Here is a 24,986-nt window from a genome sequence, read left to right on the forward strand (position 1 = left end):
AGAAGAAAGCACAGGGAAATCAGAAGATACTTCCAGATGAATTAAAACACACACACCAAAACTTATAGGATACAGTGAAAATAATGCTAAGGGAAATTTGTAGCTGTAAATGTAGCTTAAAAAAGCAGAACGATCTCAAATCAATTGCCTAACCTTCCATCTTAAGAAACTAGGGGGAAAAAGGAACAAACTAAAGCTGAAGCAAGAAGGAAGGAAATAATAAAGATTACAGTGAAAATAAATAAATAAAATAGAAAAAAAAATTGGAAAAATTAAAAGATTAAACCGAAAGTTGGTTCTTTGTAAAGACCTACAAAATTGATGAACTTTTACAATGAAAAAAGGGGGAGAAGACTCAAATCACTAAATCCTTTGTGCCTCATGTTGCTCCTTATAAGATTTTATCTAAGGCTGGAAAATATAAAGGGGTTAAAACCCCTGTATTTTTATATAGTTTTAAATGAACTGTGCAGTTCATTTAAAAGTGCTTTACCTATCCTATTGTCAAAGATAAATGAGTAGCTACACATGGTTTCACTGCCTATCTCCTATTTAGATTTAAGAGACACTCAAAAGTGTTTTATTTATAATGTACAGTAGAAATTAAAATTATTATAGAAATAATTTTATGTATTAAGTATTTATGTTAATAGTTGATAAAATTCTTAAATTTGCTGGCCTGGTGTAAGTGAAGACAACATAGTTTAAAATAGATGTCTTGATTAGCTCTTTAACAGTCAGCAGAAACAACCTTCCTCTCACCTGCCCTTCTCCTACTCTTTTCTGTCTTCCAACGCCACTTGTTCCACCAAAACTCTTTTGCTCATCTACGCAACCGCAACGCCCTCCCAATTTACATAGAAGTGTACCTCCCTCTGAAACAGAGCAGGACCCTATGGTCCTTGCCCACCCCCATGTCCTCAGCGTACCTTTTGTCTGTGGAAAGACTCCAGCCAGAGAATAAGTTTAATCGGAGAAGTGAGAAAATGCAGAAACAAAGGAAAACAGTCAAAGGAGACCAAATAACATAGTTTTAGTCATTAAGCATAGTCAAGGCCCTTTAGTTCCTCCTTAAGGGCTACAGATAACATTCTGTGCCATATCCTGGGAGCTGTCTTATAGATAATGAAGCCCCCACCAGGTGGAAGAAGTGAACTACGTGATGACCAGGCTGTAGCCACGACATAAGCTGCCACAACTGCGAGAACTGGCCTCAAAGAAACGGAAACAAACCGACCCTGGAACTGAAGATGAACTGTACCTAAAACAATCAAGGTGACACTGGTCGGACCACCAATGGCCAATTTCAAGATGACTGTCAGAGCTGACTGTGCTGCTTCTGCACGTAGGCCCCTCCCTCAACCTATGAAAGCTCTTGGCCACTGGTTGCAGGGGGCGTGTACGCCTTTGGACGGGCATCTGCCCTCCCCCCAGTTGCTGGCATCCAAAATAAAGCAAACTTAACTTTCCACCAATCTTGCCTCTTTAATGGCTTTTGAGCAGCGAGCAGCTGGACCCTACTTTCGGTTACACTTCGGCTGATCTTGAGCTATTTTCCTTTAGACACATGCCACTTCTCCACATAAGTCAATATTGATAAAAATCCCTTAACTAGACTCTTCAGTGTGCAGGTAAGCATATTAGGGGGGGAAATAAAAGGCCCCTTCTATTTCTTTCCCTCCAAGTGCAGTTAGAATAATCCATCAGGGATTAGGAAATCACCAAACACTTATTTATAAAAATGACAATATGACTAAATGGGATAAATCTAAATATACTGCATCTGGCCAAAAGTTCTGGCCAATATGCTATTCTTGGGTTTTTGTTTTGTTTTGCTTTTGAGCTAGAACTAGGAAATAAACTCAATCCTTTTTGGGTGGTAGAAACTGTGAGGGTGAAATTTGGGAGGTATAAAGCAGCCATAATTGTTGCAATGCAGAAAAAAGAGGAAAGTTCATGCAGAAAAAACAAGGACTTCTGAATAGTTTTAGTATAAAGCTACAGAATACAAAAATTTCATACTTTATCAGTCTAAGATATATCAAACCTTTACCGGGAAGAGAGAAAATGTGTATTCGTATTAATGTTACTAACCTTGTTTGTTCTTGGGTTCAACATAAGTGGCTTGCCTTTCTCTTTTATGTGCAAATGACGACATGCCAGAGTACAAGGAGCGGCAACTATTTTAAACCTGGACAACATGGTTTCTCTCACCTGGGAAAAACAAAGCAAATAAAGATGATGAGAAACATATTATACAACTGCATGTATATCAGGGACTAGTTTTCAAAAGCAGATTTAGAAAGCTTCACTACCCACAAGTGAAAAGAATTTTTCAAAATACATTTATGTTGGCAGAACCTTCAAGATGGTGGAGGAGTAAGACGTGGAAATCACCTTCCTCCTCACAAATACATCAAAAATACATCTACACGTGGAACAACTCCTACAGAGCACCTACTGAATGCTGGCAGAAGACCTCAGACTTCCCCAAAGGCAAGAAATTCCCCCACGTACCTGGGTAGGGCAAAAGAAAAAAGGAAAAACAGAGACAAAAGAATAGGCACGGGACCTGCACCTCTGGGAGGGAGCTGTGAAGGAGGAAAGGTTTCCACACACTAGGAAGCCCCTTCGCGGGCGGAGACTGCGGGTGGCAGAGGGGGGAAGCTTCGGAGCCAAGGAGGAGAGCGCAGCCACAGGGGTGCAGAGGGCAAAGCGGAGAGATTCCCGCACAGAGGATCGGTGCCGACCAGCACTCACCAGCCCGAGAGGCTTGTCTGCTCACCCGCCAGGGCGGGCAGGGGCTGGGAGCTGAGGCTCGGGCTTCGGAAGTCGGATCCCAGGGAGAGGACTGGGGTTGGCTGCATGAACACAGCCTGAAGGGGGCTAGTGAGCCACAGCTAGCCGGGAGGGAGTCCAGGGAAAAGTCTGGAACTGCCTAAGAGGCAAGAGACCATTGTTTCCGGGTGCACAAGGAGAGGGAATTCAGAGAACCGCCTAAGTGAGCTCCAGAGAAGGGCACGAGCCGCAGCTGTCAGCGCAGACACCACAGATGGGCATGAAACGCTAAGGCTGCTGCTGCAGCCACCAAGAAGCCTGTGTGCAAGCACAGGTCACTATCCACACTTCCCGTCCCGGGAACCTGTGCAGCTCGCCACGGCCAGGGTCCGTGATCCAGGGACATCTTCCCTGGGAGAACACACAGCATGCCTCAGGCTGCTGAAATGTCACTCTGGCCTCTGCTGTTGCAGCTCGCCCAGCATTCCGTACCCCTCCCACCGCCCAGCCTAAGTGAGCCAGAGCCCCCGAATCAGCTGCTCCTTTAACCCCATCCTGTCTGGGCAGGAAACAGACACCCTCAGGCGACCTACACCCAGAGACGGGTCCAAATCCAAAGGTGAACCCTAGGAGCTGTGCGAACAAAGAAGAGAAAGGGAAATCTCTCCCCGCAGCCTCAGGAGCAGCGGATTAAATTTCCACAATCAACTTGATGTACCCTGAATCTGTGGAATACCTGAATAGACAACAAACCATCCCAAAATTGAGGCGGTGGACTTTGGGAGCAACTGTAGACTTGAGGTTTGCTTTCTGCATCTAATTTGTTTCTGGTTTTATGTTTATCTTAGTTTAGAGCTTAAGCTTATTTAGAGCTTATTATCATTGGTAGATTTGTTTATTGATTTGATTGCTCTCTTCCTTTTTTTAAAAAAATATATTTTACTTTTTCTCTTTTTGTGAGTGTGTATGTGTATGCTTCTTTGTGTGATTTTGTCTGTATAGCTTTGTTTTTACCATTTGTCCTAGGGTTCTGTCTGTCCTTTTTTTTTTTTGTATACGTTTTAGCGCTTGTTACCATTGGTGGATTTGTTTTTTGGTTTGGTTGTTCTTTCTTTTTTTTTATTACTTTTTAAAAAATTTATTTGTAATAATATTTTTTTATTTCTTATTTTATTTCATTTTTTCTCTTTTTTTTTCTCCATTTTCTTCTGAGCCGAGTGGCTGACAGGGTCTTGGTGCTCCAGCAGGGTGTCAGGCCTGAGCTTCTGAGGTGGGAGAGCCGAGTTGAGGACACTGGTCCACCAGAGACCTCCAGGCCCCACATAATATCAAACAGCAAAAGCTCTCCCAGAGATCTCCATCTCAACGCTAAGACCCAGCTCCACTCAATGACCAGCAAGCTACAGTGCTGGACACCCTATGCCAAACAGCTAGCAAGACAGGAACACAACCCCACCCATTAGCAGAAAGGCTGCCTAAAATCATAATAAGTTCACAGACACCCCAAAACACACCACCGGACGCAGTCCTGCCCACCAGAAAGACAAGATTCAGCCTCATCCACCAGAACACAGGCACCAGTCCCCTCCACCAGGAAGCCTACATAACCCACTGAACCAACCTTACCCACTGGGGGCAGACACCAAAAACAACGGGAACTACAAATCTGCAGACTGCAAAAAGAAGACCCCAAACACAGTAAGTTAAGCAAAATGAGAAGACAGAGAAATACACAGCAGATGAAGGAGCAAGGTAAAAACCCACCAGACCAAACAAATGAAGAGGAAATAGGCAGGGTACCTGAAAAAGTATTCAGAGTAATGATAGTAAAGATGATCCAAAATCTTGGAAATAAAATGGAGAAAATACAAGAAATGTTTAACAAGGACCTAGAAGAACTAAAGAGCAAACAAACAATGATGAACAACACAATAAATGAAATAAAAAATTCTCTAGAAGGAATCAATAGCAGAATAACTGAGGAAGAAGAACAGATAAGTGACCTGGAAGATAAAATAGTGGAAATAACTACCGCAGAGCAGAATAAAGAAAAAAGAATGAAAAGAATTGAGGACAGTCTCAGAGACCTCTGGGACAACATTAAATGCACCAACATTCGAATTATAGGGGTCCCAAAAGAAGAAGAGAAAAAGAAAGGGACTGAGAAAATATTTGAAGAGATTATAGTTGTAAACTTCCCTAATATGGGAAAGGAAATAGTCAATCAAGTCCAGGAAGTGCAGAGAGCCCCATACAGGACAAATCCAAGGAGAAACACGCCAAGACACATATTAATCATACTATCAAAAATTAAATACAAAGGAAAAATATTAAAAGCAGCAAAGGAAAAGCAACAAATAACATACAAGGGAATGCCCATAAGGTTAACAGCTGACCTTTCAGCAGAAACTCTGCAAGCCAGAGGGGAGTGGCAGGACATATTTAAAGTGATGAAAGGGAAAAACCTACAACCAAGATTACTCTACCCAGCAAGGATCTCGTTCAGATTTGATGGAGAAATTAAAACCTTTACAGACAAGCAAAAGCTAAGAGAATTCAGCACCACCAAACCAGCTTTACAACAAATGCTAAAAGAACTTCTCTAGGCAGGAAACACAAGAGAAGGAAAAGACCTACAATAACCAACCCAAAACAATTAAGAAAATGGTAACAGTAACATACATATCAATAACCACCTTAAATGTAAATGGATTAAATGCTCCAACCAAAAGACAGAGACTGGCTGAATGGATACAAAAACAAGACCTGTAAATACGCTGCCTACAAGAGACCAACGTCATACCCAGGAACACATACAGACTGAAAGAGAGGGGATGGAAAAAGATATTCCATGCAAATGGAAATCAAAAGAAAGCTGGTGTAGCAATTCTCATATCAGACAAAATAGGCTTTAAAATAAAGACTATTACAAGAGACAAAGAGTGACACTACCTAATGATCAAGGGATCAATCCAAGAAGAAGACGTAACAATTGTAAATATATACGCACCCAACATAGGAGCACCTCAATACATAAGGCAAGTGCTAACAGCCATAAAAGGGAAAATCGACAGTAACACAGTCATAGTAGGGGAGTTTAACACCTCACTTTCACCAATGGACATATCATCCAAAATAAAAATAAATAAGGAAACAGAAGCTTTAAATGATACATTATACAAGATGGACTTAATTGATATTTATAGGACATTCCATCCCAAAACAATAGATTACACTTTCTTCTCAAGTGCTCATGGAACATTCTCCAGGATGGATCATATCTTGGGTCACAAATCAAGCCCTGGTAAATTTAAGAATTGAAACCATATCAAGTATCATTTCTGACCACAACGCTATGAGACTAGATATCCATTACAGGAAAAAATCTGTAAAAAATACAAACACATGGAGGTTAAACAATACACTACTAAATAACCAAGAGATCACTGAAGAAATCAAAGAGGAAATCAAAAAATACCTAGAAACAAATGACAGTCAAAACACGACGGCCCAAAACCTATGGGATGCAGCAAAAGCAGTTCTAAGAGGGAAGTTTAGAGCAATACAATCCTACCTCAAGACACAAGAAACATCTCAAATAAACAAGCTAAACTTATACCTAAAGCAATTAGAGAAAGAAGAAAAAAAAAACCCCAAAGTTAGCAGAAGGAAAGAAATCATAAAGATCAGATCAGACATAAATGAAAAAGAAGTGAAGGAAACAATAGTAAAGATCAATAAAACTAAAAGCTGGTTCTTTGAGAAGATAAACAAAATTGATAAACCATTAGCCAGTCGCATCAAGAAAAAAAAGGAGAAGACTCAAATCAACAGAATTAGAAATGAAAAAGGAGAAGTAAAAACTGACACTGCAGGGCTTCCCTGGTGGCACAGTGGTTGAGAATCTGCCTGCCAATGCAGGGGACACGGGTTCGAGCCCTGGTCTGGGAAGATCCCACATGCCACGGAGCAACTGGGCCCGTGAGCCACAATTACTGAGCCTGCGCGTCTGGAGCCTGTGCTCCGCAACAAGAGAGGCCGCGATGGTGAGAGGCCCGCGCACCGCGATGAAGAGTGGTCCCCACTTGCCACAACTAGAGAAAGCCCTCGCACAGAAACGAAGACCCAACACAGCCAAAATAAATAAATAAATAAATAAAAGAATGTGAATTTCTTAAAAAAAAAAAACAAAAAAAAAAACTGACACTGCAGAAATACAAAGGATCATGAGAGATTACTACAAGCAACTCTGTGCCAATAAAATGGACAACCTGGAAGAAATGGACAAATTCTTAGAAAAGCACAACCTTCCGAGACTGAACTAGGAAGAAATAGAAAATATTAACAGACCAATCACAAGCACTGGAATTGAAACTGTGCTTAAAAATCTTCCAACAAACAAAAGCTCAAGACCAGATGGCTTCACAGGCGAATTCTATTGAACATTTAGAGAAGAGCTAACACCAATCCTTCTCAAACTCTTCCAAAATATAGCAGAGGGAGGAACACTCCAAAACTCATTCTATGAGGCCACCATCACCGTGATACCAAAACCAGACATAGATGTCACAAAAAAAGAAAACTACAGGCGAATATCACTGATGAACATAGATGCAAAAATCCTCAGCAAAATACTAGCAAACAGAATCCAACAGCACATTAAAGGGATCATACACCGTGATCAAGTGGGGTTTATCCCAGGAATGCAAGGATTCTTCAATAAACAAAAATCAATCAATGTGATACACCATATAAACAAACTGAAGGATAAAACCCATATGATCATCTCAATAGATGCAGAGAAAGCTTTCGACAAAATTCAACACCCATTTATGATAAAAACCCTCCAGAAAGTAGGCATAGAGGGAACTCACCTCAACATAATAAAGGTCATATATGACAAACCTACAGCCAGCATCGTTCTCAATGGTGAAAAGCTGAAACCATTTCCACTAAGATCAGGAACAAAACAAGGTTGTCCACTCTCACCACTATTATTCAACATAGTTTTGGAAGTGTTAGGCACAGCAATCAGAGAAGAAAAAGAAATAAAAGGAACCCAAATCGGAAAAGAAGAAGTAAAACTGTCACTGTTTGCAGATGACCTGATACTATACACAGAGAATCCTAAAGATGCTACCAGAAAACTACTAGAGCTAATCAATGAATCTGGTAAAGTAGCAGGATACAAAATTAATGCACAGAAATCTCTTGCATTCCTATACACTAATGATGAAAAATCTGAAAGAGGAATTAAAGAAACACTCTCACTTACCATTGCAAGAAAAAGAATAAAATACCTAGGAATAAACCTACCTAAGGAGACAAAAGACCTATATGCAGAAAACTATAAGACACTGATGAAAGAAATTAAAGACGATACAAACAGATGGAGAGATATACCATGTTCTTGCATTGGAAGAATCAACATTGTGAAATGACTATACTACCCAAAGCAATCTACAGATTCAATGTAATCCCTATCAAACTACCAATGGCATTTTGCACAGAACTAGAACAAAAAATTTCACAATTTGTATGGAAAGACAAAAGACCCCAAATAGCCAAAGCAATCTTGAGAAAGAAAAACGGAGCTGGAGGAATCAGGTTCCCTGACTTCAGACTATACTAAAAAGCTACAGTACTGGCACAAAAACAGAAATATAGATCAGTGGAACAGGACAGAAAGCCCAGAGATAAACCCACGCACATATGGTCACCTTATCTTTGATAAATTAGGCAAGAATATACAATGGAGAAAAGACAGCCTCTTCAATAAGTGGTGCTGGGAAAACTGGACAGCTACATGTAAAAGAATGAAATTAGAACACTTCCTAACACCATACACAAAAATAAACTCAAAATGGACTAAAGACCTAAATGTAAGGCGAGACACTATAAAACTCTTAGAGGAAAACATAGGCAGAACACTCTACGGCATAAATCACAACAAGATCCTTTCTGACCCACCTCCTAGAGAAATGGAAATAAAACCAAAAATAAACAAATGGGACATAATGAAACTTAAAAGCTTTTGCACAGCAAAGGAAACTATAAACAAGATGAAAAGACAACCCTTAGAATGGGAGAAAATATTTGCAAACAAATCAACGGACAAAGGATTAATCTCCAAAATATACAAGCAGCTCATGCAGCTCAATATCAAAAAAACAAACACTCAATCGAAAAATGGGCAGAAGACCTAGACCTTTCTCCAAAGAAGATATAAAGATTGCCAACAAACACATGAAAGGATGCTCAACATAACTAATCATTAGAGAAATGCAAATGAAAACTACAGTGAGGTATCACCTCACACCAGTCAGAATGGCCATCATCAAAAAATCTACAATAAGTGCTGCAGAGGGTGCAGTGAAAAGGGAACCCTCCTACACTGTTGGTGGGAATGTAAACTGATACAGCCACTATGGAGAACAGTATGGAGGTTCCTTAAAAAACTAAAAATAGAATTACCATATGATCCAGTAATCCCACTACTGGGCATATACCCTGAGAAAACCATAACTCAAAGAGTCATGTACCACAATGTTCACTGCAGCACTATTTACAATAGTCAGGACATGGAAGCAACCTAAGTGTCCACTGACAGATGAATGGATAAAGATGTGGCACATATATAATGGAATATTACTCAGCCACAAAAAGAAATGAAATTGAGTTAATTGTAGTAAGGTGGATGGACCTAGAATCTGTCATTCAGAGTGCAGTAAGTCAGAAAGAGAAAAACAAATACTGTATGCTAACACTTATATAGAGAATTAAAAAAAAAAAAAAAGGTTCTGAAGAACCTAGGGGCAGGACAGGAATAAAGACGCAGATGTAGAGAATGGACTTGAGGACACGGGCAGGGGGAAGGGTAAGCTGGGACGAAGTGAGAGAGTGGCATGGACATATATACACTACCAAATGTAAAATAGATAGCTGGTGGGAAGCAGCCACATAGCACAGGGAGATCAGCTCAGTGCTTTGTGACCACCTAGAGGGGTGGGATTCGGAGGGTAGGAGGGAGATGCAAGAGGGAGGGGATATGGGGATATATGTATATGTATAGCTGGTTCACTTTGTTATACAGCAGCAACTAACACAACAATGTAAAGCAATTATACGCCAATAAAGATGTTAAAAAAATACAGTTATGTTGGTACAGGTTGTAAGGGATTATAAAAGAGTAACAAAACATAAGGTGAAGGCAAAGATTTACTTTTCCTGACAACAGTCTAAGTCCTTGGATAATAATCATTGCTACTTTTTATGTATTACCTACTACAGTGTGCCAAATATTTACCCTTTTTCTAATCCACACAAGTGTATTACACAAGGTATGAAACATCTAGTAAACAGCAAGTGTTTTCATGGAAGTGATTTCAATGTAAACAGGTGTGGGACAGTTTAGGTTGAAGGTGGAAATGTAAATAAGAGAAAAGCCTGGAGCACACACTTTCAGAGGAAGTGAAGCCATCCAGATTCTTAATCTAGACGTCAAATTTTAAGGTACTAATATTATTCAATATTTAAATTCAGTGTACTAAAATTTTTTTTTAGAAAACCTGTTATGTAATATTTAAAAATCATGCAAATTGTCTTGAAAACATGTTTCTGTCATTTCACATCCATCGCAAACATTATGAGAATTTTTCAAAATGGAAAACTACATAATACATTAAACCTTAAATATTTACTGATGGGAATATAATAGATTCTTCTGCATATCAATTCTCCTACTAAATATCAATTTGCAACGCTCATTTATTTCTTTAATCATCATAAACCATTATAATTATCATGCAATAGTTTATATTTTTTTTAATTTTTTTCATTTTTATTTTTTTAAAAAACATTTTATTATAGAAAACAATAAAAACAATAAAATATAAACAAAAATAGCAGTATAATGAACTCTTCTGTATCCATCATCCAGGTTCAACTCATAGTTAATCTTCTTTTTTTTTATTTCTGAGATATACATTTTAAAGTAATAACTAGAATTATGACTTATAACATTATACCAGAACATATAAGATTTTTAGAAATTTCATGTAATGTCTGAAACATTTATATTAACATATTTCCATACAAATAACCCAATGAAAGTTTAGTATTAGTTGTTTTGTTGGTTTGTTTTTATACTGCAGGTTCTTGTTAGTCATCAATTTTATACACATCAGTGTATACATGTCAATCCCAATCGCCCAAATCAGCACACCACCATCCCCACTCCACCGCAGTTTTCCCCCCTTGATGTCCATATGTCTGTTCTCTACATCTGTGTCTCAACTTCTGCCCTACAAACCGGCTCATCTGTACCATTTTTCTAGGTTCCACATACATGCGTTAATAGACGATATTTGTTTTTCTCTTTCTGACTTACTTCACTCTGTATGACAATCTCTAGATCTATCCACGTCTCAGCAAATGACTCAATTTCGTTCCTTTTTATGGCTGAGTAATATTCCATTGTATATATGTACCACAACTTCTTTAACCATTTGTCTGTCGATGGGCATTTAGGTTGCTTCCATGACCTGGTTATTGTAAATAGTGCTGCAATGAACATTGGGGTGCATGTGTCTTTTTGAATTATGGTTTTCTCTGGGTATATGCCCAGTAGTGGGATTGCTGGGTCATATGGTAATTCTATTTTTAGTTTTTTAAGGAACCTCCACACTGTTCTCCATAGTGGCTGTATCAATTTACATACCCACCAACAGTGCAAGAGGGTTCCCTTTTCTCCACACCCACTCCAGCATTTGTTGTTTGTAGATTTTCTGATGATGCCAATTCTAACTGGTGTGAGGTGATACCTCATTGTAGTTTTGATTTGCATTTCTCTAATAATTAGTGATGTTGAGCATCTTTTCATGTGCTTCTTGGCCATCTGTATGTTTTCTTTGGAGAAATGTTTATTTAGGTCTTCTGCCCATTTTTGGATTGGGTTGTTTGTTTCTTTAATATTGAGCTGAATGAGCTGTTTATATATTTTGGAGATTAATCTTTTGTCCGTTGATTCGTTTGCAAATATTTTCTCCCATTCTGAGGGATGTCTTTTCATCTTGCTTATCGTTTCCTTTGCTGTGCAAAAGCTTTGAAGTTTCATTAGGTCCCATTTGTTTATTTTTGTTTTTATTTCCATTACTCTAGGAGGTGGATCAAAAAAGATCTTGCTGTGATTGATGTCAAAGAGTGTTCTTCCTATGTTTTCCACTAAGAGTTTTATAGTGTCCGGTCTTACATTTAGGTCTCAAATCCATTTTGAGTTTATTTTTGTGTATGGTGTTAGGGAGTGTTCTAATTTCATTCTTTTACATGTAGCTGTCCAGTTTTCCCAGCAACACTTATTGAAGAGACTGTCTTTTATCCATTGTATATCTTTGCCTCCTTTGTCATAGATTAGTTGACCATAGGTGCGTGGGTTTATCTCTGGGCTTTCTATCCCGTTGCACTGATCTATGTTTCCGTTTTTGTGCCAGTACCATATTGTCTTGATTACTGTAGCTTTGTAGTATAGTCTGAAGTCAGGGAGTCTGATTCCTCCAGCTCCGTTTTTTTCCCTCAAGACTGCTTTGGCTATTCGGGGTCTTTTGTGTCTCCATACAAATTTTAAGATGATTTGTTCTAGTTCCGTAAAAAATGCCATTGGTAATTTGATAGGGAATGCATTGGATCTGTAATTGCTTTGGGTAGTAGAGTCATTTTCACAATATTGATTCTTCCAATCCAAGAACATGGTATATCTCTCCACCTGTTGGTATCATCTTTAATTTCTTTCATCAGTGTCTTATAGTTTTCTGCATACAGGTCTTTTGTCTCCCTAGGTAGGTTTATTCCTAGATATTTTATTCTTTTTGTTGCAATGGTAAATGGGAGTGTTTCCATAATTTCTCTTTCAGATTTTTCATCATTGGTGTATAGGAATGCAAGAGATTTCTGTGCATTAATTTTGTATCCTGCAACTTTACCAAATTCATTGATTAACTCTAGTAGTTTTCTGGTGGCATTTTTAGGATTCTCTATGTATAGTATCATGTCATCTGCAAACAGTGACAGTTTTACTTCTTCTTTTCCAATTTGTATTCCTTTTATTTCTTTTTCTTCTCTGATTGCCGTGGCTAGGACATCCAAAACTATGTTGAATAATAGTGGTGAGAGTGGACATCCTTGTCTTGTTCCTGATCTTAGAGGAAATGCTTCCAGTTTTTCACCATTGAGAATGATGTTTGCTGTGGGTTTGTCGTATATGGCCTTTATTATGTTGAGGAAAGTTCCCTCTATGCCCACTTTCTGGAGAGTTTTTATCATAAATGGGTGTTGAATTTTGTCAAAAGCTTTTTCTGCATCTATTGAGATGATCATATGGTTTTTATTCTTCAATTTGTTAATATGGTGTATCACATTGATTGATTTGCGTATATTGAAGAATCCTTGCATCCCTGGGATAAATCCTACTTGATCGTGGTGTATGATCCTTTTAATGTGTTGTTGGATTCTGTTTGCCAATATTTTGTTGAGGATTTTTGCATCTATATTCATCAGTGATATTGGTCTGTAATTTTCTTTTTTTGTAGTATCTTTGTCTGGTTTTGGTATCAGGGTGATGGTGGCGTCATAGAATCAGTTTGGGAGTGTTCCTTCCTCTGCAATTTTTTGGAAGAGTTTGAGAAGGATGGGTGTTAGCTCTTCTCTAAATGTTTGATAGAATTCACCTGTGAAGCCATCTGGTCCTGGACTTTTGTTTGTTGGAAGATTTTTAATCACAGTTTCAATTTCATTACTTGGGATTGGTCTGTTCATATTTTCTGTTTCTTTCTGGTTCAGTCTTAGAAGGTTATACCTTTCTAAGAATTTGTCCCTTTCTTCCAGGTTGTCCATTTTATTGGCATAGAGTTGCTTGTAGTAGTCTCTTAGGATGCTTTGTATTTCTGCGGTGTCTGTTGTAACGTCTCCTTTTTCATTTTTAATTTTATTGATTTGAGTCCTCTCCCTCTTTTTCTTGATGAGTCTGGCTAATGGCTTATCAATTTTGTTTATCTTCTCAAAGAACCAGCTTTTAGTTTTACTGATCTTTGCTATTCTTTGTTTCTATTTCATTTATTTCTGCTCTGATTGTTATGATTTCTTTCCTTCTGCTAACTTTGGGTTTTGTTTGTTCTTCTTTCTCTAGTTCCTTTAGGTGTAAGCTTAGATTGTTTACTTGAGATTTTTCTTGTTTCTTCATGTAGGCTTGTATAGCTATAAATTTCCCTCTTAGAACTGCTTTTGCCACATCCCATAGGTTTTGGATCATCGTATGTTCATTGTCATTTGTCTCTAGGTATTTTTTGATTTCTTCAGTGATCTCTTGGTTAGTTAGTAACGTATTGTTTAGCCTCCATGTGTTTGTGTTTTTTACGTTTTTTTCCCTGTAATTGATTTCTAATCTCATAGTGTTGTGGTCAGAAAAGATGCTTGATGTGATTTCGATTTTCTTAAATTTACTGAGGCTTGATTTGTGACCCAAGATGTGATCTATCCTGGAGAATGTTCCGTGTGCACTTGAGAAGAAAGTGTAATCTGCTGTTTTTGGATGGAATGTCCTATAAATATCAATTAAATCTATCTGGTCTATTGTGTCATTTAAAGCTTCTGTTTCCTTATTTATTTTCATTTTGGATGATCTGTCCATTGGTGTAAGTGAGGTGTTAAAGTCCCCCACTATTATTGTGTTACTGTCGATTTCCCCTTCTATAGCTGTTAGCAGTTGCCTTATGTATTGAGGTGCTCCTATGTTGGGTGCACATATATTTATAATTGTTATATCTTCTTCTTGGATTGATCCCTTGATCATTATGTAGTGTCCATCCTTGTCTCTTGTAACATTCTTTATTTTAAAGTCTATTTTATCTGATATGAGTATAGCTACTCCACCTTTCTTTTGATTTCCATTTGCATGGAATATCTTTTTCCATCCCCTCACTTTCAGTCTGTATGTGTCCCTAGGTCTGAAGTGGGTCTCTTGTAGACAGCATATATATGGGTCTTGTCTTTGTATCCATTCAGCAAGCCTGTGTCTTTTGGTTGGAGCATTTAATCCATTCACGTTTAAGGTAATTATCGATATGTATGTTCCTATGACCATTTTCTTAATTGTTATGGGTTTGTTTTTGTAGGTCCTTTTCTTCTCTGTGCTTCACACTTAGAGAAGTTCCTTTAGCATTTGTTGTAGAGCTGGTTTGGTGGTCCTGAATTCTCTTAGCTTTTGCTTGTCTGTAAAGCTTTTGATTTCTCCATCAAATTTGAATGAGATCCTTGCCGGGTAGAGTAATCTTGGTTGTAGGTTCTTCCGTTTCATCACTTTAAGTATATCATGCCACTCCCTTCTGGATTGTAGAGTTTCTGCTGAGAAATCAGCTGTTAACCTTATGGGAGTTCCCTTGTATGTTATTTGTCATTTCTCCCTTGCTGCTTTCAATAATTTTTCTTTGTCTTTAATTTTTGCCAGTTTGATTACTATGTGTCTCAGCATGTTTCCCCTTGGGTTTATCCTGTATGGGACTCTCTGTGCTTCCTGGACTTGGGTGGCTATTTCCTTTCCCATGTTAGGGAAGTTTTCGACTATAATCTCTTCAAATATTTTCTCTGGTCCTTTCTCTCTCTCTTCTCCTTCTGGGACCCCTATAATGCGAATGTTGTTGCATTTAATGTTGTCCCAGAGGTCTCTTAGGCTGTCTTCATTTCTTTTCATTCTTTTTTCTTTAGTTTGTTCCGCAGCAGTGAATTCCACCATTCTGTCTTCCAGGTCACTTATCCGTTCTTCTGCCTCAGTTATTCTGCTATTGATTCCTTCTAGTGTAGTTTTCATTTCAGTTATTGTATTGTTCATCTCTGTTTGTTTGTTCTTTAATTCTTCTAGAACTTTGTTAAACATTTCTTGCATCTTCTCGATCTTTGCCTCCATTCTTATTCCGAGGTCCTGGATCATCTTCACTATCATTATTCTGAATTCTTTTTCTGGAAGGTTGCCTATCTCCACTTCATTTAGTTGTTTTTCTGGGTTTTTATCTTGTTCCTTCATCTGGTATGTAGCCCTCTGCCTTTTCATCTTGTGTATCTTTCTTCATGCAATAGTTTTTAAATGGAATTTCTTTTTGCTGAGAAATCCATGGGCTGTATATGGGGGTGCAGCAAAATCATCTACATTAGTATTTTAAGTTAATTTTTATGGAGATGAAATCCACATAACAAAATACACTGTTTTAAAATAAACAATTCAGAGGGATTTAGAAAATCCATAATGTTGTACAACCACCTCTATCTAGTTCCAAAACATTTTCATCATCCCAGAAGGAAATACCATACCCATTAAGCAGTTTTCCCCACTTCCCCAGTGACTGCAACCACCAATCTGCTTTCTGTATTTTTGTATTTACCTATTCTGGATATTTCATATAAATGTGCTACCTAAATATGGGCAGAAAACAAGAAATCTAAATGATCATAAGCACATCAAGAATCATGAGAGACGGGAACTGGGGAAAGGGATAGGACAGATGTTGTTTAAAGGTACAAACTTTCAGCAAGAGGCCTAAGAGATAAGTCCTAGAGATCTAATACATAGTGAACACAGACAACAGTACTGTATTATAATCATCTAACTTGCAAAGAGACTAGAACTTAATTATTCCAACCAGTAAAAAGAAATTATAATTACATAATGTGCAGAGGTGCTAATTATCAGTACAGTGGCAATATTACAGTGTATCAAATTAACCTGTTGTACACCTTAAATTTACACAATGTTCTATGTGAAATGTATTTCAATAATGGTAATAAAAAAGAATCAAGAGAGACACCATAAAATAACTGATTGGTTTTCTTCAAAAATGTAAATGCCATGAAAAACACTAAAGAACCATTGCAATTTAAAGAAGACCGGACAGATAGGACAACGAAATGCAAAACCTGATCCCCCAAAATGCCATCAAGGATATTACTGGGATAACTGGCAAAATTGGGAGATATATTGTAACTTACATAAACGTCCTGTATAATTTTAAATATTCTGAGTTCGATAACCATATGTAAGAGGTATCCTTTTCTGAAAATACACAGCGAAGTATTAAGGGGCCAAGAAGTATGATGTATACAACCACGTCTTTCAAATTATTTCAAAATAAATTTTGAAAGACAGAAATTGAAAGTGCAGCCCTGATCATGTTTGTGTGGTTCTTCCAGGAGAGAAAGCATTATTTATCACAATTAAAACTTTGGTACCAAAAGACTGGATTAGTATTGCAGCATATTGGTGAGGTTGGAAAATCTAAAACAGTATGGAATACCTTTTAGTTTATTTAAAATCAAAGACTATCTGAGAAAAATACACTTTGCAATTAGTACTTGTGGTGTAATAAGAAATATATTTGGTCTTTGTCCCCAGTTCTTGTACAGAGTTCCTAAAAACTGCTGGAATTTCTTGAGTGACAGGAGTATCTTTTGTTATTCATAAGCAGCCCCTTTTGATCAGACCTGAGTTTATGCTAATGAGGTGACTTAGGGTGAGGTCACTACAGAACCTCGGTCACCAGAAAGACCAAGTGATTATTAGAGAGTGGGAGCTTTCAGTACCACTCCAGTTCCCCCGGGAAAGGGGGTGGGAACGATGGCAATTAAGATCCATAAAAACTTTTGAACAAGGAGAGTTGATGAGCTTTCAGGTTGGTGAACACACCTAGGTGCTGGGGGGTGGCAAGCGCAGAGGACAAGGAAGTGCCATGCCCTCCCCGACCCCAATACCTAGTCCTATGTGTCTTTTCCATCTGTTCCTGAGTTGTATCCTTTTATAAGAAACCGGTAAATATAAGTAAAGTGTCTCCCTGAGTTCTGTGAGCCATTACAGCAAATGATCTAACCTGAGGAAGGGGTTGTGGGAAGCCCTGATTTACAGCTGGTTGGTAAGAAGGATAGGTCAAAACCTGGGGCTTGCGACTGGCATCTGAAGTGGGGGGTCTTTCCGGGCTGAGTCCCTAACTTGTGTGATCCGAAGTTACCTCCAGGTAGACAGTGTTAGAATTAAGTTGTAGCACACCCCATCAGTGTCTGCCTAGAGCTGGAGAATTCCTGGGTGTGGGGAAAAAACACATTTGGGGGCCAGAAGAGTTGAGTCTGTGAGTAGGAAGAAACAGTTTTTCCCTTCAGTAGTTAACTTAAGATCAGCATTCTGACATATAAAATCTTCTATTTTCAGCTCCTGGCTAAAATTTTGCTTCTATCAAATACTGAATTTAGTCTGTAAAATAAAGATTACCTTTTAAATCTACCTCATAGGTAACTGTAATGATCAAATGAGAGAATGGATGCAGAAGAGTATTAAAGACTTAAAGAGTAAAGTGTTACAGCACTCAAATTATTACTTTATGACTAAGTGATAGAGAGTAAAATAAAATATAAAAGTAATTTTAATAGTGTCTTTAAAACAAGTAGGCATAAGTTAAGAAACAACTTAAGGAGAAAAATCAATCTCTGCCAAAAATAGAACCAAGGACTAAGGAGAGAGACAGACAGACAGCAGGCTTAATAGCAGCTGGAGGCAACAGGACAAAATGGGGAAAACCCACACCTAACTCCTCATGTTATACAGACAGGATGGAAGAACTGTAAAAATGAGTGAAGTAAAAACAGGAAACAAAATAAGGTGGGGCTTCCCGTTTTGAATAAATATGAAAACTCAAGCTGCTTACCTGAGTTTCCTGGATATTGAGGTATGCCTGTGGTTTCTCCCTCTGGTGTGCCATTCATCCTGCCTTACCCTGGGGGTTAGTGAATTTACTCTCTGGGTGGTGTTTATAAACTGGACTGGGACTGAAACCGCTAGGCCACTGGCTGCTGGAGAACACTCTCCCTGGCTCCCTAGCTGGGGGTAGAAAGCAGAAGTTCAATGTAATAGACCAAAATTAGAGAGAGGTCATGACTAGGTACAGTGAGCACAAGCTCTGCCGTCAGTCTGAATCTGGATGCAGCTAATTACCAGTTTGGAATCAGTTATGTTACCCAAGCATTCCCAAATGGTCTCTGAATTGGTGTCTGTCTGGGACACGTTTTTCACTAGTCTAACCAAATGAGAAAAACTAGGACAACGTAGTATTGAAACAGGAGGGAAGGGGGCAGGGCACAACCTTTGAAAGAATGACATAGCCCAAGGACATGACATAAACGGATTAGAACCAAATGGGTCCAAGACGGTGGACAAGTTGACTTCCATTAGACCTCGAGCCTCAGTAGACGCTCACTGTAACACATCAGCAAGCTAAATGACAAACCCACAGGTGCCATGACAGTTCTAAGGTGACCATAAGGATCAAAAAGTGGGCGGTGGCCCAATTCCTGGAAATCCCTGCCCCTTCCCGCAACAGCTGGAATACTCCTCTCACTCATTAGCCTATGAAATTACCCACCACTATAAACACTGACAACCCCGTACCCTGGTGCCTTTCTCACCTTCTGAGATGGCCCACGCTCTGTTTGTGGAGTGCATTTCTCCCAAGGCCGCACTTGCCTTCTGAGATGGCCCACACTCTCTCTGCGGAGTGTGTTTCTCTCTAAATAATCCTACTTCTTACCTGTCACTTTGTCTCTCACTGAATTCTTTCTGCGATGAGACATCAAGAACCTGAGCTTCATTAAGTCCTGAAACCAGGTGTGTGATCTCAGTTGGAAGACTGTGGGTTTTCCCTGGGTTCGAGTCCTGGCCTCGTGGGTTCAAGTCCCAGTCTGGGTTTTGGCCAGGTTTGAGTCCCGGCCGCGTGGGTTCAAGTTCCAATCTGAGGTGCGTGGTTTCAGTATAGTTTTTCATAATACTAAATTTATTGTCTGCGTTTTCATGTTGTAATTATCTTCCTCCCTTTTTGGTGGTAAAAAAAAATTTTTTTTGTTTTGAAAGGATGGGGATGGTAGATTGTAGTAGTTTTTAAAAAGGTCCATAACCTTGACAGAATTAAAAGTTGGTGATCTTACGTCTGGTCCCAACTGACCCCCTACACACACACTTTTCTTTTTTTAACTTACCCATGAAGTCCAACGGTCTGGGAACCCCTAACTTAAGTCTCACTTTTCTTATCAATAAAGTAGGGAAGGGGAAGGAAAACTCTATTTTGCAGTTGTGTGCAGTAATGATAATATTTAAACAAAGCATCAACCCCTTAGAGCTTTTTTATCATCATCATAAAGAGCTCGACCACTTTACTTGGTTTATTCAATAAAATCCATATCCAGGCAATCTGGCAGAGTGGTCAAAGGCAAGCTCTGGAATCAGACCACTGGACTTAAATCCTAGCTTTGCCCCTGCTACACTGCTAGCTCCATGATCTTGAGTAAGTCGGAGTTAAGCCTCAGTCTCCTTGGACTGCAGTTATCTCATCACTTGAATGGAGATGATAAACAACAGGACCTACTAAATAGGGCCATTTTAAGATTAAAATTAGGTAATCCATGTAAGATGATTATCACAGTGCCCTCTAAGTGCTCTATAAATGTTATTTATCTATGCATTATTGTTATTAGTAGTAATAAACTGAAGAGGTCAGAAGATGCTTTCTAAATGCCTGTTTCTGCATCAACATCTTCCAATGTAAAATCCATATTAAGAGGCTATGAGGGGGCTTCCCTGGTGGCGCAGTGGTTAAGAATCTGCCTGTCAATGCAGGGGACACGGGTTCGAGCCCTGGTCTGGGAAGATCCCACATGCCGCAGAGCAACTAAGCCCGTGAGCCACAACTACTGAGCCTGCGTGCTACAACTACTGAAGCCCACGGGCCTAGACAGTGCTCTGCAACAAGAGAAGCCACCGCAATGAGAAGCCCGCGCGCCGCAACAAAAAGTAGCCTCCACTTGCCGCAACTAGAGAAAGCCCGCACACGGCAATGAAGACCCAACACAGCCAAAAAAATAACTTAAAAAAAAAAAAAAGAGGCTATGAGGTTTGTATATTAACTATACTTCAATAAAAAGTTTTTTGTTTAAAAGGAGGCTATGAGGAAAATCATGGTTAACATTTATTTAAACTATTTCAAATTAAATCTCTAGGTCAAGAATGAGAATCTGGATGACATACAGATCCAGACAAATACCAAATGTCATCCTAAACAATATCTACATAATCAATATATTTTTCATAACTTTTGAAATTTGTACATATTGATCAAGGCAGGTACAATATGCAGCCATATAATCAAAGTGGTGACTTTCAAATAAAATAATTAACTTTTAATAAAATGGTTACTGTTTTATTAAATCAAATGTGGAGTAATTTTGATATTTAGTATGAATTTTGTTCTGTAATATTGACCCTCGGTAAACAACTATACATTTTAGTGTTATTTATTTTTAACTGTTTTTTTAAATTTTATTTTATTTTTTTATACAGCAGGTTCTTATTAGTCATCAATTTTATACACATCAGTGTATACATGTTAATCCCAATCGCCCAATTCATCACACCACCATCCCCACCCTCCCGCAGCTTTCCCCCCTTGGTGTCCATAGTTATTTATGTTTTAAAATATGGTTAAGTTGGTCTGAAATTCACCAATATAAATTATAATTAATTTTAGTTTAACTTAATATAAAATGTAATGTAGTTCAGAATAGCTTACTTTTTTATATGAAATTAAATACAATTTATGCACAAACAGCATTACGGTAAGAGTTAATTTACAAAAGAAATTCTCAAATGGTAAATGGGTTTTTTCTTTATGAATTTTTAATGCATTTTCATAACAAATTTATTAAAAGACAAAAACATTATACATAAACACCTTCTAAGAGTGAAACCTGTAAGCGGTTCTTTCTCAGGAATAACTATTGAGCAAGAGTAAGTTTTAATTCTCAAGAGAATGCAAAACTTCTACAAAAGCATAGCCCAACATTTCCTTTTAACATATGGTAAAGGTATATCAGCATTTCTAGCCTCTATGCCTAACTTTTAATTAAGTCTTTATAGCTACCATAAAAGAATCAGATAACAGATTATAAATCAGTGCTCAAAGTTTATTATTTAAAGGTCCACTATTAGAAGATAACACTAAACATTTTTCCTTTATTTCTGCAAACCATGTAACATAACTCAACTAGTTATAGTAGTTACACAATATATATTTACCTATCATTTGCGTAACTACTATAGTGTGTGTATATATATATGTATACACACACGCGCACACACACAGCTGTGTATGTGGCGGGGGGGGGGGTTGTAAGGAAATGACTGTTTCTTCTCTAATTTCCAGGATGCTTGGCAACTAAAGATCAAAACTTAGGAGCACAACACTGCACTTAGCTTTACAGCATGAACAATGCTTAAGGAGCATACAAGCTTAAGAGGAGGCTGGAGCTATTAAGTTAGATTGCCTGAGTTCGAATCCAGGCTTTGCCACGTAAAACCTGTGACCTTGGGTAAGTTACTTAGCCTTTCTAATTTTCATTTGTAACCTGGAGATAATAAAGAGTACCAACCTCAGGGCATTATTTTGAAATAATTCTTGCAGAAAACAGCGCTCGGCTCCTGATTAACAATGATTAACAATTAATACGTGCTTCCATGTTATCAGTTGCAACACTAAAAGAAATAACAGTGCTATCAACTGTTTTGTTTTCAAGTGACTGCCACAAACATTAAGAAGGTAAATCAAACAGATACGCGATTACACGTTTTGTAAGGAAGCACTTCTGTTGAGATCTGTTATTTTGATTAAGCTTCTTCTCACTAAACGGCAACGGAAATTTTCTAGAATTATCTTTGGAACCAAGAAAGTCAAATCCGGGACCTCAATGTAACACCACACAAGCAGAAATGGATATCACCAGCATCAAAGAAACACCTGCCAAACCTGGTCCACAGATGTCATTTCACATGAATGGACAGAACCGTTCCAATCTTAGAACTTTCTAGCCTGCAACAAACTTCCATTAAAGCAAGGATCAATCACAACACATAAACAAAATGCCTAACTCCTGCCATTAATTCATCCCTGCAGAAAAAGAGAACTATTCGATAAAGGGATTTGGAGCCACAAAATCGGTCTTTAAGGGGCGCGGGAGTAAAGGGTAGAAGAGATGCTCCTGTTAAGGAAGCCGCAGGGCCTTACTCCAGGTCGGGAAGGCGGGGCGCCCTGGGACTAGCGAGTCTCGACCGGGAAGTCGCGTCCCCAAACCGTGCGCCAGGGAAGAGCCGCCCACGGTCAAACAGGGGGTGCCGAGACCCCACCGTTCCCCACGCTCTCAGCCAGGACTCGACGAACCCCTTCCCTTCACCCCGCCCTCCCATCCGCCAAGCTGGGACCTTGTGGGCCGCACGCGCGGAGGCCGGCAGCGGGTCCGCGCTCGGCTCCCCGGGCCGGGGTGAGGAGACCGGCGCCGCTCCCATCCCGGAACTCCCGCCCGGGCCCCGCCGCGGCAGGCCGCCCGCAGCTGCGAGCCGTGCGGAGCCTTACCCGACGTCTAGCCAGGCGACAGGTGGTGCTGCCGGCGGAGAGGCCGCGGCCTCGCAGCCCACCCGGATGATGCTCAGCTCCGGCCGAGTTCGGCCCTCCCCTGCTCGAGGCTTCCCGGAGCCGGCTCCAGGTCAGGATCGAACTGGCTGGGTCGGCTGGCTACTAGCCGAGGCAACCAGTAAATCCGCGTACTGAGAAGAGGGAACAGGGAGTACCGCCGGCGCGGCCCCATGGGGGGAGACTGACGGGCGCGCAGACCAATACGGAGGCAGGAAGCCAGCCTTGAGGGGCGGGGCTCCGCTTTGAGGTTTCGCGACCGGCGCACCCGCGTTCTAGCTTCGCAGGACCGTACTCTGTCTGGTGGCTAGAGGTTACCATTTGGGGCCAGGTGCATGCCCTTAAGGGCCCGACCCCAAGGAGTGAGAGAGGGGTCGTGTAGGGTGGGAGGAGTCCGGATATAAAGACGATAACCACCGCCCCACGAAAAGACCTGGGGCTGGCTACAGCCGACTTCGCATTCCCGCGGCTGGCGGTATGGTTGAGGGTGATGGCTGCGCGTTCGCGCGATTAGAGGCTCTGCGCAGGCGCGGGCGAGGCCGGGAATAGGGTGGGGTGGGGCGTGTCGACGGGTACCAGTCTCTGATCCCGAGAAGAGAGGAAGGCTGTGAGTTTGGGTCGGTTCTGGACAGCCAGTGGAGGCAGGGAGAGGATAGAGAGATTTAAGAGCGGGATACACGCCAGGAGACTGGAGAAGCAGAAGAGGGAGGACCCAGGAAATGCGAAGCCTCCGCACTTGAGGAACGCTTTATGTTTCTGAGCAATTTTTGTTTGTCTAAGAGTTGCTCTTCTGCCGAATTCTCTGCTACTCTCCACGGTTGCTGACACACTTTTTGGCCTGCAGGGAATTTACTAATGATCCCTACAATCACAGTCACCATAAATAGATATTCAATGTTCCCTCTCAGAAAAGCACAGGAACCCTAAATTGTCATCTTGAAAGCTGCAGGACCATAGCTTAATACATCTATACCCACCCACGGTTATGATATTGGAGGATATTTCTTCATTCTTACTTCGGAAAATGTTATCACCAAAAATTCTTTACTGTAATCGAGTTCGTGTGCTTTTAAAGTATAGTAATAATAGTTTTTAACTAAAGATGTAAAGGATAAAGAGGCAAGGCAGATTGAATGAGAAAATTAAAAGCGATGGAGATGCAGGATAGAGAAAATTGAGCAGAAGTAGAAAAAAGTGAATTCCCTCCCCTCCTAAACTCATTGACAATTATGTAAAATTTGGAGTAGCCATGTCACTCTAAGCATGGAAGGGTGGGGCATATTGGGGAAACAGTAGTTGGAGCATAAATGATAGGTATGGCTACTCTAGTAACCACCGCTGGGAAAGAGAAACTATAAACAAGCATGACCTAAAATAACCCTGCTTGCCAGAAATTGTCAAGATGCCGCAAGCGGAATGACAGAAAATTTAAAAATTAGAAGTGTCATTATAAATGCTTCATTAGTAGAGGTAAAATTATTTTGTCTTTGAAAGGTAGTTTGTCCTACAGTAGAATAATCCCAGGTTGAAGGGTTGTAGAGAGCTATCATGGATGGGACTTTTTTTGGTTAAATCGAGGTCAGTTCATTCCTTATTAAGTGAAATATATGTTAATGTCAAAGAGGCACACAGCGCTGTTTCGCTGGTCCGCCCCAATGCACTTCTTAGTCGCTT

The 24,986-nt window shown here is 39.7% G+C and overlaps 1 protein-coding gene across 1 annotated transcript in view; it reads right to left on the bottom strand.

Annotated features, from left to right (window-relative positions):
- The window catches only part of ME2 (malic enzyme 2), a 63,851-nt gene extending 40,358 nt beyond the window's left edge, over positions 1-23,493 (bottom strand). Inside the window, exons 1-2 of the mRNA XM_082355424.1 lie at positions 23,256-23,493; positions 2,095-2,214 (exon numbers count right to left, since the gene is read on the bottom strand). Of these exons, the coding sequence (XP_082211550.1) occupies positions 2,095-2,202 (108 nt within the window). The 5' untranslated portion in view covers positions 2,203-2,214; positions 23,256-23,493. The remainder of the gene's footprint in view (positions 1-2,094; positions 2,215-23,255) is intronic.
- Positions 23,494-24,986: the final 1,493 nt, after the last annotated feature.

This window comes from Balaenoptera borealis, assembly GCF_965194805.1.
Source record: "Balaenoptera borealis genome assembly, chromosome: 14".
NCBI classification, from domain to species: Eukaryota; Metazoa; Chordata; class Mammalia; order Artiodactyla; family Balaenopteridae; genus Balaenoptera; species Balaenoptera borealis.